Below are 16,247 nucleotides of genomic sequence, written 5' to 3'. Positions count from 1 at the left end.
GTAAAACTTCATTTTAAAGCTATTACAGTGCCTATAGAAGATCATCATAGCCCTTTGGAATAATCCCTTTTTTTCTCAAAAGGACTGAAATCAAATCACATTCCAAATAACTTTTCCAGCCTTTGAAATGTTTTGTGGTCTTTTCTTAACATGTGCTGATCTACAGTTTTATTTCAAAGGTCTTTTGCAAGCAGGGTGCAATGTATTTTCACAGGGTATGAAAATTTTCTAGGCATTGTATTGTGTTAGGAGGGAATTTGTGCTCTTTGGATGGGGTTAATCATTAGTGGAATAGAATGTGTTTGTACTAAGGCTTAAATGCATATTATTGGAAATTAAAATAAAATATTGTGAATAATAAATTCAGGCTCTAAGATATTTACCTGTTTTGGATTTCTGGAGTATGCCATACAGATTTTATTATTATTATTATTATTATTATTATTATTATTATTATTATTATTATTATTATTATTATTATTATTATTGGGGAATAAAATTTTTAAAGCTGAGATTTTAAAGGACAAATTTGTGAATGAATTTGTCTGAAAGAACATTTTGTAACACGTTTCTAAAAAAAAAGAACTGAATTGCTCATGATTACACACAGTAAAATTAGTGAATAGAAGCATTTATAAAAAACAAATTCTTTTATTTATTTATAAATTCAGTGTTGAGGGGCTGCAGGAATGTTCTGGGGTCTAGAAATGTTTGCGGATATTAAGCATACAGCATAAAGTAAAAAAAAGTTTTAAAAATAATTTAATAAAGATAATATTAAATTATTTTAACTTAAATCATAAGATAAAACATTTTAAGTTAAACAAATTATAAAGTAAACAAATAAATATAGTTATACTAATTGTAAAATACAAAATTTATTAAATATTGGATAATTTAATTGTTCGAAACATTCATTCATTCATTTTCTTTTTGACTTAGTCCCTTTATTCATCAGAGGTCACCACAGTGGAGTGAACCGCAAACTTATCCAGCATATGTTTTACGCAGCGGATGCCTATATGCTGCAACCCAGTACTGGGAAACACCCTACACACTCATTCACACTACGGCCAATTTAGATTATTCAATTCACCTATACCGCATGTCTTTGGACTGTGGGGGAAACCGGATCATCAGGAGGAAACCCAATTGCACACGAGGAGTAATAATATATTAATTATAATATTAATTTATTTTTAATTAAATCATAAGATAAAACATTTTAAGAATATGATTTTTAAAAATTAGCATAAAGTAAACAAATAAATTCAAATATATTAAAATGATAGGTATACTACTTGTAAAATACAAAACTGATTAAATATTGGATAGTTTATTTATATGAATCTTATCCAATCATTTTTGCACTTAACATTTTTAACTTAACAAGAATAAGAATGTAACAATAGAAACTATATTCATTCATTTATTTTTCTTCGGCTTAGTCCCTTATTTAACAGGGGTCACCACAGCAGAATAAACCACCAACTATTTCGGCAAATGTTTTTTACACAGCAGATGTCCTTCCAGCCATAACCCATCACTTGGAAATAAAAGCTATATATATTTTCCAAAATATTTTAGACCCATTTTTATTAAATAAAAGGATAATAAAACTTTATTAATGCTCTGTTCATATCAATAATTGATTACTGAAAAAAATATTATTTATAATATTATAATTAAAACAATTCTCTTGCATGACTAAAATAATCTAATAATCATATTGGGTAATTTATCTAAATGACTCAAAGACACGCCTTTTAAAAATCGCTGAGTGAATGATACAATGACAAAACACGCTCATTTGTCGCCACCTACTGGTATAAAACATAAACTCCAGAAAGAAGCAGCACTCATTGAATCTCCTTATGAGTTTAATCCTACTTGCTCAAGTAACCATTATGAATCAAAATAAAAAACTAATAAAGTGCGTCTCTAAGTCTTCCTTATCTGTCTGTCAGACTGTGAGTGAGCGGTGGAGGCGGGAGGGAGCCAAGCGAGGCGGTGGCTCGCACTCCGTTTTGCCCTATTATGGTCACGAGCGTGACAGCGCGCGCTACCCAGCATGCGCAGCGGCGTGAGGCTCCGCCACAGCCAAGATGACCGACTTTGAGGAGCCGCTTTCAGACGAGGAGAAGGTAAAAATAAAGCATTAAGTTAACTTACACAAACCGCTCAAATATATGTGCTCGTAAGTCCTTATATTGCAGCTCTTCGCGTCTCGGGGGATGCAAGACTGCTTCCCGGAAGGAGCGCGAGGCTGTCTAGCCGGTTAACGTTAGCTGTGTGCTAATCTGTGAGGAAGTGAAATCGCAGCTTTGCACTCACGTAAAACACAAAACATGACACTTAAACAACAGCGATACACGACCGATAAGCAGTGTTTGGCAAGTCTCGAAGTTCTGCTTGCTTTGTTGGAGCCAGAATGGCCGTGTTGTTATTTGGTGTCAGTGTTGTCAGCGTCAGCTGTTAGCTTGTTAGCTGTCAGAGGGAGTTCAGAAATAGATCCAAGCAGATCCACCCACTTCGAACCGAGCCTCTCAGCCGACGCGCTTAAACGGGTCGTGCTCCGGTAGAGTTACACATGTTTGGGGCTGCAGATGCCAGATCCGCCTGACACGACAGCCATCTGAGCCGAAAGCCTCGGCCGGATGAAGTTACGACCGCAGGAGCGGCTCTGTTTTGGGCTGGAAGTCTGCAATCTCTGCGGTTTTAAAGCGATAGTTCACATGCAAATGACATTTCGGTTTACATGCTCACGGCGCACGGTCATGTTGTTTTAAACCTTTCTGCCTTGCTTGCTGCGGTGAATTAAAAAATGAATTTAGTGTGGTGGTTAACCTTTAATTGCGTCTTTTATCAGTGGTGCTCAAAACTGTAATGTGGTCACTCAGACAGGAGACTTGAGTTTTATACCAATGGTGACTGATTTATTTATTTGTGCTGTCTGTCTTGTTCAATCCCTCCCCTGAAAGCTGCTTTTAACTACCCCACGTTTTCTTTCCTTTAATTACCTGACTTGTGGTCCTTTTCTGCATGCTGTCAGAGTTATGTAACACAGCTGACTTCCCCTGACCGGCCAGTAGATGCTAATTAGACAGATGCTTCCTTTTATGTTAGTCTCGTTCTCTTTATTAAATGTGTTTGTGTGCTTGTCATTTTATTATGCATTGAAGAGACTGTTCACCCAAAAAAATGTAAATATTTGCTCACCTCATGTTGACAGACTTGTATGTTTGTTTTGCTGTAAAATATTACATTAGTAATATTTTTTGATTTTATTTTTATACAAAAGTAATGCATCTACAGAACACAACAGTCCGGATCTGGAAGTAAATTTCTCAACAGGACAATATATTTTAACAGTAATTGATGATTCTTTTTTCCTTTGCTGTTGTCGTGGTTACTTTTATATAAATATTTACATGATTTTGCTATACTGTACCTTATTTATTTATTTATATATATATATATATATATATATATATATATATATATATATATATATATATATATATATATATATGAGCAATTCCATGCAAATATCAACCATCCCAGGAAATAAATTAAGTTTTCACCAAAATATGGAAACCGTTTCCAAGTTTTTTGTGTAAGCAAGTATTTTACAGTACTTTAGAAATACTCAAAAAACATATGTCAATGTATTAAAACTATTATATTTTATTTACCAAGGTCACACAATTTCACATCGGTCACATCCATAATAACACTTTTTCCTCACAAATGCAAAAATGGCAAATAAAATAAAGTTAATCATTTTTGTTCCATAGAGAGTCATATGTCATCCTTCTGATTATCATTATTTCTTTTGTGTAGTGCAGTTTAATTCAAAAATTTTTTACAAAGTATACGATATACTACAAACTCGCATACTTTTTTGGTCACATCCATAACACTTGTTTTCTTTTTTTAACTACAACTTTTTCTCCTTTAAACTACAAAAAAGTTTACAGATTGATATTTTTCTGGTCCCTTAACTCTGTAATCAGTTGTTCTGGAAAATATAAACAGATGTTTCAATATAATGTTAACATATGCTTTCTATGTCAATTTATGTTTTGAGTTTTTACCGCAAATGTCACATCCATAACGTTGGAATTGCTCACACACATATACATATATATATACATATATATATATATATACATATATATATATATATATATATATATATATATATATATATATATATATATTAGGATTATATAGCTACAGTTTAAAATATACTAAATTTGTGGAGTTACTGCAGAGTTTAACCATAGTGGAGTAAAAGTTTAGCATTTGCACAAGTTCTTAAGCACTATAAGAGTTTAGATCATTTACACACAAGCAAAATTACCACTAATTAACCATGCAGTGTTATTTTGTTTGATTCTTTCAACTTTTGCACCTGAATGCGATTTGACTATACCCTGAAAACCATAAAGCTGTTTATTTGCTCTATCGCATTTAGCTATAATTTATTTATTACATTTCATGCATGATTTGTTCCCCTACAAAATCCTGCCAATCAATCAAAAATTAATAAATAGATTACAAATAGAACTATTCAATTCATCTGGTGAAATTGTTTGCACATTCTGATTTTTCCAAATGAATGTGAATGTGTGTGTATTTTGAATTTATTGTTTCTTTGGATGCAACTAAAAAAACTTTAAATATTATATTTCTTATGTATTCCTGTTTTTTAATTGATTGTAAATCACAATTTCTAATGGGATTATAGTTCTGTTTTTTATTGAAGTTGGTAAATACAAAGTGTTGCACATTTTGTCTTTCGATCTAATTTTAAAATAAAAGTTTATAAATGTATTATTCACCTCATGGTTGGTTGATCGGGTTCAGGGGTATTAATGAAAAATAATTAAATGGGTTGAAAATTAAAAACTCTTAGAATCCTTCTGCGAAAAATAATAGAGAAAAATAGTGTAAGATCCTGCGGACAGGCACTAATTATGCTGTCTGTTGACATTCATTGAATGGACAAAAACCTTTTTGAGTGAACCTTCAGTTTTAACATCACACAGCGGATCCAATGAGTATGTTTTGACATCAGGAATAAGCTTTTTTGGTTTGAGGGAGATGTTTTTGGTCATTTAGTATTGTGGTTAATGTGGTTTTGAATTTTGAACCGCTTATGTTTTGGTTATGTGTCATTTTGGGATCTCGGTTGTCTTCTTTTTAGTGTGTATGGTGTAATTTGAGCTCTGGAGTCACCCGTTGAACCCTGGTTTGATTCAGTAGTCCTGAAGCTACAGTGTATTATTAAGACAAGCATGTGCTCACTTGTAATTTATTATGTGTTATTTCTGCAGGTCCGCATCGCAGCTAACTTTGTGACCCACGCTCCCCCTGGAGAATTCAATGAAGTGTTCAACGGTGAGTGTGTTCTGCTGCTCTCTTATGGCCATTGTTTTTAGGCATTGTATTGGACTTAAGTGGCAGTATAATAGTTCACACCTTAGTTTTTCCACAATTTTTGAATGAATAAAAAATGACTTGTCATCGTATAAAGAAACAATATTTTAAAGTTTTGTCAATGGTATATTGGTGGCCATATTGGTATTGACTTCTTTTCGGCAGTGTGGGAGATAATTTTTAGTTTTATATCTAGATGCCTCTTTGAAGTCTTCTTGTTTTCTGCAGTTAAGGCTATAAAATAAAAGCAGTTGTCCACTTTTTGTTATTAGGCTCAAAAAAAACCATATTACGATTTCCAATATTAAAAAAAATTCTAAGTAGTTGTATTGAATTGTAGTGATATTTCTCAGTTTTACAGTATTTTTGCTCTGTGTGTGTGTAAAAACAAGATCATCCAAATGAAACTACAATTTGATTTGGTTTTTTGCATCATCACCAAACTACATGGATGAACATCTTGTGATCATTTTTGCAAATCACTGAAAGAGAAAGTGGGGAGCTTTAAGAGATGTTTGATGTTTATTTATTTATTTTTTTTCTCCAGCTTAACAATATATTGGTCTTTTGCAGTTTAATTGGCTGCAGCACATTGCTTTTCTTCATACGTGATTTTTTTTTTTTAACCAGTTTTGTATTTTAAGGCCCAATCGCGCTTTATCCCTTAGCCCTTCCACTTCCTGTTTTGCGTGGTAACGTAAAGAGTTAGCAACGTCCCAATTCTCTTTTGCTTGGTGAGGTAGGGGGAATTGCCATATTGCAATTCAAGTGAAGAAATTTCCCTGATTACACCAGCTTCAGCAGCAACAGGACTGAAAAAACAAGCAAGGAAACACACATTAAAAAAATTGGGATTAGACCTAAATGACATTTCCTTGATTTGTAAATGATCGTTATGCATTTTTATTTATTTTTTTGCAGATGTACGACTTCTCCTCAACAATGACAACCTCCTTCGGGAAGGGGCAGCACAGTAAGATATTTTGCAGATCTGTGCATCGTATGCTGTCTAGTTGTGTTTTGCTTTTTCCATACATTGATTTATTTGTGGTAGCTTGCTAACATATGAACACGGTCTGCTGGACACTTCCGGTTAGTGTGATTGCCATTCTGGGGTGCGTTTTCCAAACAACGATTTAACTCGCGGCTGAACTATCATAGTACAATGCATCTTTGGGAAAAGAACAATGTAGTGATGAGTGTTTCCTAAAACTGTAGTTTCTTTGTCGCAGATCCATCGTTTGAACCATGTTAGTTATAACTTAAAACATCCATAATGATGCTCTAAGAGGGGTGGAGTAACTACTTCTTTAGAGAAAACCCCATAATTTAATGTGCAAATTATTGTTTACATACGCATTTTTAAAAAGTCCAGAATTAGTTTTGGTAAAAACATGCACTCATTTTCCAGATTAATTGAAATATATGTAAATAGCACATATAGGATCTATGTTTCCTTTACAAATATTATTGAGAATATTCCTTATAAAATCACTTAGCTAACACGTATTCTAATCTCATTTATAAATCATACAAATCACTAATGGTTGTAGGCCTAATATACAGTAGGCTATTTATTAAGAAATAAAAAAAATCCTACTTAATAATAATAATAATAATAATGTTTATTAATAATAAATGTATATTATTTGAATTTTTTAACTCTACTTTTACAATTTGACACATTCAAACCACTGCATAAATGTTCTAACCAACATGCCCATGTCTCATAGGCCTACAGTACAGATACATTATATATATATATATGTGTGTATGTGTGTGTGTGTGTGTGTGTGTGTGTGTGTGTGTGTGTGTGCGCGCATGTGTGCATATATATATGTATGTATGTATGTGTGTGTGTGTTCAAAATGACATAAATGTTTTCAGAGTGCACTATGAAGGAAACACAGTTGTCAATATGAAGATTACTAAAACTGAACTGTATAAATACTTTGCAATTATACCTAAGAAAGATGACTTTAATTTTCTTTTTAATCATTCCAAGTTTAAATGTTAGAATGTTCTAAATGAATAGGGCATAGGGGGATAACGGGGAATATAACACAACCAGGAACTATGCCTCTAACTGAGCTCTAGAGGTGTGGTTGCAACCGAACAAGTTTGTGATGCAGTTTGCGAATGTTCGTTGGAACGGTGTATTTGGGAAACAACAAATCAACAAACTGTGTTTGTAACAACGAAACTTGTGACCTTAGTTAGCTAACGATGGTTTTCGGAAACGCACCCCTGAACAATATTTTGATGCACAGCATTAAAGCACAAACACACAATACTTACACAGACGTCACACTGGCACAAACATTCAGATACCGAGATATCTTGTTATCAGTGCTACAAACCTTATATTATTCTTATAAAAGTTTCAGTAGCATACTAAAAAACTACAACTATGTGGTCATTTTTAAAGTAAACTTACTTACAACTATTATTATAAATATGCTATAGATACACACACACACACACACACACACACACACACATGAAATCTCTCACTCATGATTAATTTAAATAAAGGCTACCCGCTACCCTTCCAAACTATTTAATCTCTGTCTGATTTAAAATGTGTTGAATAGTTGGATGCTAAAATTACACTGAAGCGAGGGGCTGTGTTTTTTTTTTTTTTTCAATAATGTTCAGTCACGTAACAACCCAAGCCCCCACCCAAACCCACCGGTATTTCAAAGCAAACTCCAGTAGAAAACAATCAGAAGAGCATATATTAGTGTGAGGCATTAACCCTTGATGTTGCATTACTGGAGAAATAAGTTAAACTGAATTGCCAGTGTGTGTGAATTGTGTTGTATAGAAAAATGTTAATCTTTCTAACATTTTGGACATTTCCTCATGATTACAATGATGTTAAATAAAAACAATAAATAAATATAAGAGTAGAGATAAAATCTGATGTTAAATATTATGTATTTTAACAATATTTAGCTGCTAATCTTTTTAAATAACCCACTATGTATTTATTTTAAGTCTTGAAATTGTGTGTATGAATTTTTAAAAACGTTTTTATAAGAAGAATCTTTCTGTTTTACAGTGCCTTTGCTCAGTATAACATGGATCAGTTCACCCCTGTCAAACTGGATGGCAGTGAAGAGTCGGTAGGTTCATGGTTTGATGACTCACAGATGCAGTCACAGGGCTCCAGACTGCCACTAAATAACCTTATTTCCATGTCAGCGTGTCTTAATTTTGTTAGAGGTATCACTGGTGCCACTTCCAATTCACCTAAATAATAAAAAATGCCAATTATGATATGTATGAGAAACATTAAACAGCAAAAGTGAAACAATATGTTTAGCACGACCATAGATTGAATGTAAGCTTGCTTTGATCATGTTACCTGTGTTAAAAAAATGCTACATGAATGAAGGAGCTTTTCACCAAGGTCTTCAGTATAAAACACAAGTGCCTAGTTTAAAGTGAAAAGAATCATCACTTCTCAAGAGTGCTTACAGAAAACACGACAAGTGTTGTGCTGCTACGATTCAGTTAAAAGGTTTTTCAATCCGAAACCCACCAACATTTGAAATGAATTGGCTAGTAGAACAAACTGGGATATTCATGCTAAATTTGATCATATTATGAACACAGACATAATAGTAATATAATAATGTGATTCTTCTATTTAAGAGGTTAGAGTATTTTAGTTGAGCCATATCAGTTTTTGTTTTTATATATTTATGTAAATTTTGTTATTTTATCTATTGTTTTATGTTTATGTAATGTTTAAGTATCTATTAACTACTGATTTTATGAAAAGTTCTAATTTAGTTTGTACATATTCTTTAATTTTATTTTACATTTTAGTTATTTCATTCTTATTTTTATATATTTTAATTTTTTTTTATCAAAATATGCCTAATATTTTTTTTAATTAATAATATTAATTTAATTTCTAAGTCATTTGGCAAATGAAAAATGCCTGTAGATCTGCTCTAGAAATGTTCTTTGCTCTCAAATGTTTGTCTGGATTCCTAAATTATTTCAGGGCATTTTGTAAATATGCATGTGTATTTAGTTTATGCTTTGCTTTAATACTCTTTGTTAGGTTTTGAACTGAGAGCACAGTGTTGACAGTGTTTATTCAAGCTGGGTGTTAACTCTGCTCTCTGGAGATCTTTGTGTACTCAGTGTATGATCGGGACAGGTGTGATCATTGTACTGTGAGTGTTCGCAGCCGCCGATTGTGATCTCCGTGTATGATTAATTCTGTTCCTGCAGGTTCTGATTACCGAGCATGGAGATCTGGGTCAGGGGCGGTTCTTCGACCCACGGAAGCGTGTGTCATTTCGTTTCGATCACCTCCGGAAGGAAGCAAGCGATCCTCAGCCGTATGAGGGAGAGAGCGCCCTGCGGTCCTGGAGAGACGCTTGTGATGAAGCACTCAGTGCTTACGTAAAGGAGCACTATCCCAGCGGAGTCTGCACGGTATGTGTTCTCCCTACAGCTAAACAGCACAAGTTACATTTATATTCATCCATCACAGCCATTGTTTGTGAAATTTTGATTGATATACAGTGTACTAATGTTTCTTTTGCAGGTCTATGGGAAAACTGTTGACGGCCAGCAAACAATCATTGCTTGTATTGAGGGTCATAAGTTTGAGCCCAAAAACTTCTGGTGAGTAATGTTGCTGTTATTAATCGATTGTATTTTGATCATTTATAAATTGTAGTTGCATCACAAGGAGAATTGAACAGATTTATTTTTTCTGAATGTCTAAAATGGTCAGTTTTGATCTTGTCGTCTGTTTTTCTGTCAGGAATGGCCGGTGCAGGTCAGAGTGGAAGTTCAACATTAGTCAGTCATCAGCTCAGGTGGTGGGAGTATTGAAGATCCAGGTGAGACTGGAAGGGCTACCTGAAGTTGGAAATGTGATGATGAAGAGTTTGTGGTAAATCTTTTGATTTTTTTCTGTAGGTGCATTACTATGAAGATGGTAATGTTCAACTTGTGAGCCATAAGGAGGTGGAGGAGTCCATTGTAGTGACTGTAAGTGAAAACAAATATATTCATCTCAACTTTTGTTCTAGAATTTTTATTTTGAGTTAATAATTATTTATTTTATATTATTACAATTTTTATTAATTCTTATTTATTCCATTATTAAATCTAATGTCGTGCCAGTGCCTGCTTTTTCATACCACAGACTGAGAATTAGTAAAATTTCTGTCAATAATTCAATAGCCTCAGACTAGTCTTCCTTCATCTTCTGAACACAAACTAAGATATATTGGGTGAAATTCAAGAGCTACCTGGTCCTCTATAAACAGCTTTAGTCCTAACTCAAAGTCAGAAAAGATACCCCAAAAAAAAAACCCATCAGAAATGTACTAAAAAACATAGTCAGCACAGTCCATGTGATTTCAGTGGTTCTGTTGGAATATTGTAAACCTCCTAGAATTACATTTATGCACATAATAGAAAAATAATACCTTTATTCAAAAGTTTTTTTCTTCCCGGTGTCTGTATGGGGCATGGTATGGGGTGTAAAATATCTTAGTTTGTATTCAGAAGATGAATGAAGGTCTCTGTCTTCTTGGATAGTATGGTCATTTATTCACAAATCTTCCAGCAATATTTTTTCCAGCGAGTATTCCAGTTTTGCGAATAAATTTAATGAACTGGTGGAAATGTCATTTGGATGGAAACAGCTAGTGTCAGAATATTCATAAAATATCACAATCTGTTTCAGTGCTTTTAGCAAATATTGTAAACCCCCAGAATATCTGAGACCATTATGTGAAACAGGGTTTTTTTAATTTATTTTTTTATTAATGCTATTAATGCAGTACTATTCAACAATACTGTACAAATGCATGCAGGACATTTTTTTGATTCTTTATTAGTACATAAAAAAGAATATAGGCATATTGCAATAGATCAACACTAGGTATAGTAAATGTTGACCTAATTTTCTATTTTTTTCAGGTTAAGCTCTTTATTTTTTTGTAAAATTTATTTATTACTTTTTACGGTTTGTGTATCACATGTAGACACAGCAAACATTTTACACCCTATTCTCCCTCTCATCAACCTGTTCACTAAAAAAAACAAAACAAGAACAAAAAAAGGAGGATTTGTTTAAATCCGGTAAAGAGTGTTTCCCAAGTCTATGTTTAGACTGTGATACTACCCTACTCCCTCAGAGCTTATTTTTGTTGTAGCAGTCTGCCAACATTGTACTTAAAGAAGTTATGTATGTGATCTTTCCCACTGACATATGTGACACCATTTTTTTAATCCACTTTCCAATTCTAGGTTCGTTTATATTTTACCAATTAGGAGCAATAATACTTTTAGCTTGTAAAATGCACATTTCTATGAATCTGACCTCTTTGGGAGGGCTGACAGGATATATACCCAGGATAAAAATCTTAGGATCCAATAGTAATTTCTTTGATAAAATTTGGTCAATCATAGGGCTGTGCAATTAATCGAAATTCAGTTTCGATTTCAATTTTGGCTTCTAACGATTATGAAAAAACAATAATCGAGGTAAAATGATTATTGCATCATATAGGCTACCACTTCTTTTCCAGTTGTACACATTTGTTGCTCTGCAAAGCTCAGTTTCACGTGAAAATGACCAAAAGCATGTACTGTAATGTACCTTTTGCAGCATAGGATGCGCATCATTCATTGATGAACATTCAAATCACTCATGTTTTTAAAAGCGTGAAAGAGATCACATGCTGTTGTGTGTGTGTGCGCTCAGCCTCAGAGACGAGCAGAGCACACACATCTAGTCACCTTAATGTGAGCGCTTTAATGGTCAAATACATGCAAATTTTAGTCAAAACGCGGTGTTTAGTAGCGATTATTCATATTAACCCTCATTTATGTAGTAAACAAACGAGTTGAGAATCAAAAGACATGTGAAAGTGAAACCATAAATCAGAACCATACTGCTCTTAAAGTGACAGTGCGCAATATTCCTGCAAACAAATGTTTTTATCATTATTAGTCAAACAACAAAAGGATAAAATCCCTCACTGCTCTTGACTGAAGGACTTTTGTAGCTATAATTAAAGTTTTGTTTTCTTACAGTGAAGATGCTTAAAGCACAATTTGTTTCATATCTTTATTCTATTGTATTTTTTCCCTTTCCTTATTTACAGGAAGGAAAATAACTGTATATATACAGTTGAAGTCAGAATTATTAACCCTCCTGAATTATTAGCGGCCCCTTTCCCCCAATTTCTGTTTAACGGAAAGAAGATTTTTTTCAACCCATTTCTAAACACAATAATATTAATAACTAATTTTCTAATGATTGATTTCTTTTATCTTTGCTATGATGACGGTACATAATATTTAACTACATATTTTTCAAGATACTAGCATTCAGCTTAAAGTGACATTTAAAGGCTTAACTAGGCAAATTAGAGTAATTAGGCAAATCATGGTATAAAAGTAGTTTCTTATGCAGACAATCAAAAATATAAAGTGCTTAAGGGGGCAAATAATTTTGACCTTAAAATAGTTTAAAAAATTTTTAAACCTGCTTTTATTCTTGCCGAAATAAAACAAATGAGAATTTCTCCAGAAGAAAAAATATTAGGGAAATACTGTAAAAAATTTGTTACTCTGTTAAACATAATTTGGGAAATATTTATTTAAAAGAAAATTCACAGGAGGGCGAATAATTTTGACTTCAACTGTATATCGTTTTGAATAATCATGATTACAATTATGACCAAAATAATTGTGATTATGATTTTTCTCATAATCGAGCAGTCAATAATTTCAATAACAACTTGCCAAAAGGGTTTCACTGTGACACATTCCCATATACAGTGGTACAGTGTATCTCATACCTCATTGCACTTTATACAGGTGTAAACTCTTCAAGACTTCAAAGATGATTTAAACTAAATTTCTGCCGTTTTATCTCCAGAATGAAGTCCAGACTGCCAAGGAGTTTGCAAAAATCATTGAAAATGCGGAAAACGATTACCAGGTAAGTGCTAGAAGTCCTAGAAGTGTAAATCTTGAGATTTTTTATGATTAGTGCATCCCTAGTTCAAATTTTACAGAACCCAGTTAAACTTTTATTTTGTTTAAATGTTTGTTTTTTCCTAGACGGCCATCAGTGAGAATTACCAGACGATGTCAGACACCACCTTCAAAGCTCTGCGCAGACAGCTGCCTGTCACCCGCACCAAGATCGACTGGAACAAGATCCTCAGCTACAAGATTGGTAAAGAGATGCAAAATGCTTAGAAACGACCCACTTCCTCTTCCTCCTGTTCAAGTGCAGAGTCGGTACACACAACACCGTCCACTCTACATGAAGAAGTCTCCCCAAAAATAAAATTAAGAAAAAAAAAAAGTCAAAAAACTTTTTGTTTGAATAAAAAAAAAAGCAGATACGATTCCATTCAACTTTCTGTCATTAATGGACTTTGATGGGTCTCCACTGTGGAAGAGGTTCAAATGAGAACTTGAGGGAATCATGGATCTAAATTATCGGCAATTGTTGCTTTTCTCATGTTTACCCAGTCGCAGGTCACTCAAAGAGTTTGTATTGTTTTGATTTTTTTGTCTTTTTTTTTGTGAACTGTGACAGCTGCAATGCTTGTGCAAAACGTTTTGTGTGTTTAAAGCGGTGGATAAGTAATGCCTCACTCACTGTATCTCCAAACCCAAATCAGATGACAACCCCACCCTCCTCCTCCTCTGCCTACTGACATCCTGAAGATATGAGATTTCCCGCTGTCCTTCCACAACTATAGAGGCTGTACCAAGGAAAGGATGAGGTCGGGGCGAGGAGGGGAACGGGCTGTGTGTTCAGGTTTGGGATGGCCATCTGTCTTAACTGCTCTCACCGTATCTTTGTCTAACAGTGACTCACAGTCTAACTTAAAACGGTTTTAATAACCAAAAAGGCAGAATAAATAAATCCATGGATAACCCTCTTTTGATGGCAAACATGTCAACATTAAGTCTTGTTTGTTATTGTTATTTTTTATTTGCACAGCAGATAGTGGTTCAGGCTGTTTGTACAAGGTACTTATGATGCATTTGGGGTATCCGCACACTGTTATGCAACAAATCCACAATCTTCACGGTAAATCTGAATCTCTCTGTCTCATCCAGAATCCTGAAGGCTCCATCACTGTTGCGATTGCATGTTTCTGCCACACTGCTTTCACTTTAACCTTAGATTTGTTTGTCTCTACTGTTTCTTTAGAGATTCTCTGTAAAATACACTCCTCATGTAAGACTAGCACATTATCTGTCTCTCATTATCTTTATTTTTTCAAATTTTAAATCATGCAAACGTAACGTCTACTCAGTAAACGGCACAAAAATGACTAAATGGTTACTTTTGAGCTTTTATTTTTGAAAATCGGCTGTTGTTTGTAGTCAAGTCTGTGCTGATGTACACTTCCAGTCTTTCTCTAAATCACTTTCTCTAAAATGTCATTGGAATCTTCAGATCAGATTCACTTTTGCTAATTACAAAACTATATAACAAAAGTACATAATAATGTCTAAAAAACACGTATTGGTAACTTAAGCAGGTTGCACACCAAAAGCGCTGCATTGCGCCACGCAGCGCCATACATTTCAGAATTCTAAACATAGGTTTCTATCAGGGTACACACACCGGCGCTGCAAGTCAGCAGCGCCCAGCCATGACTCAGGACACTGTTCATTTCTCTGCCGCGCCATCTGATTAGTTTCATGTTAAATATCAAGCAAATGTCCGCGTCTGGTGTGTGATACTTTCAACTGTCATGTGCACGCCGCTTCCGGTGTGCGACCTGCTTTAAACAGCCTTGTATTTATTTTTACACTGTTAAACCTGTTAAGTTATGTTAACGCAAACTGTTTGATGAACCTGATTGCAGCGAACCATTTAAGTTTTGAGGAAATGGTTTGAGTACTGTAAACTTGTGTATATATATATACAGTTGAAGTCAGAATTATTAGCCTCCCTTTGGAAAAAAAATATTCAAAGGATGTTTAACAGAGCAAGGAAATTTTTACAGTATGTCTGATAATATTTTTTCTTCTCAAGAAAGTCTTATTTGTTTTATTTCGGCTAGAATAAAAGCAGTTTTTAATTTTTAGTTAAGGTCAAAATTTTTAGCCCCTATAAGCTATATATTTTTCGATAGTCTACAGAACAAACTATCGTTATACAATGACTTGCCTAATTACCCTAACCTGCCTAGTTAACCTGATTAACCTAGTTAAGCCTTTAAATGTCACTAAGCTGAATACTAGTATCTTAAAAAAAATATCTAGTCAAATATTATTAACTGTCATTATGGCAAAGATAAAATAAATCAGTTATTAGAAATGAGTTATTAAAACTATTATGTTTAGAAATGTGTTGGAAAAAAAACATTTCTCCGTGAAACATAAAAAATGAACAGGGGGGCTAATAATTCAGGGGGTTGGGGGGGTTAATTAGGACTTCAACTGTGTATATATATTTGTATGTATATATATATATATATATATATATATATATATATATATATATATATATATATATATATATATATATATATATATATATATATATAATTATTATTATTATTTTTTATTTTTATTATTTTTTTTTTGAGTCATATAGACATATTATTTGTATTGATATGGTCAAATATATATAGTAGTAATTTAAACATTTTCAGTTATCAAATTGGTGTATGAGTTCAGTTATTAGAACAAAACAAAGTCAAAACAACTATATAGCTACTCAACTCCAACGCTAGAAGCAGTACTAAACCAGTTAACACAAAAATATAATTAAT

General features: G+C 33.4%; 1 protein-coding gene across 1 annotated transcript; it reads left to right on the top strand.

Annotated features, from left to right (window-relative positions):
• Positions 1 to 2,050: 2,050 nt before the first annotated feature.
• Positions 2,051 to 14,707, top strand: capza1b (capping actin protein of muscle Z-line subunit alpha 1b). Its single transcript, XM_056463502.1, has 10 exons — positions 2,051 to 2,144; positions 5,343 to 5,406; positions 6,367 to 6,418; positions 8,510 to 8,573; positions 9,697 to 9,903; positions 10,016 to 10,095; positions 10,238 to 10,316; positions 10,396 to 10,467; positions 13,376 to 13,438; positions 13,561 to 14,707. Exons 1-10 carry the CDS (start codon positions 2,106 to 2,108, stop codon positions 13,699 to 13,701), a joined length of 861 nt encoding a protein of 286 aa, XP_056319477.1. The 5' UTR covers positions 2,051 to 2,105; the 3' UTR covers positions 13,702 to 14,707.
• The last annotated feature ends 1,540 nt before the right edge of the window (positions 14,708 to 16,247 follow it).

This window comes from Danio aesculapii, chromosome 8, assembly GCF_903798145.1.
Source record: "Danio aesculapii chromosome 8, fDanAes4.1, whole genome shotgun sequence".
In the NCBI taxonomy this organism is placed as follows: domain Eukaryota; kingdom Metazoa; phylum Chordata; class Actinopteri; order Cypriniformes; family Danionidae; genus Danio; species Danio aesculapii.
Note: the sequence above shows the minus strand (reverse complement) of the source record. Positions and strands in the feature narration are given on the sequence as shown.

Excerpts from the sequence above, each read along its gene's own strand:
- capza1b (XM_056463502.1), top strand. The coding sequence starts at position 2,106 with ATGACCGACTTTGAGGAGCCGCTTTCAGACGAGGAGAAG. Across the intron at positions 8,574-9,696 it reads TGGATGGCAGTGAAGAGTCG|GTTCTGATTACCGAGCATGG; the intron begins GTAGGTTCATGG and ends CTGTTCCTGCAG. Across the intron at positions 10,317-10,395 it reads TGGGAGTATTGAAGATCCAG|GTGCATTACTATGAAGATGG; the intron begins GTGAGACTGGAA and ends TTTTTTCTGTAG.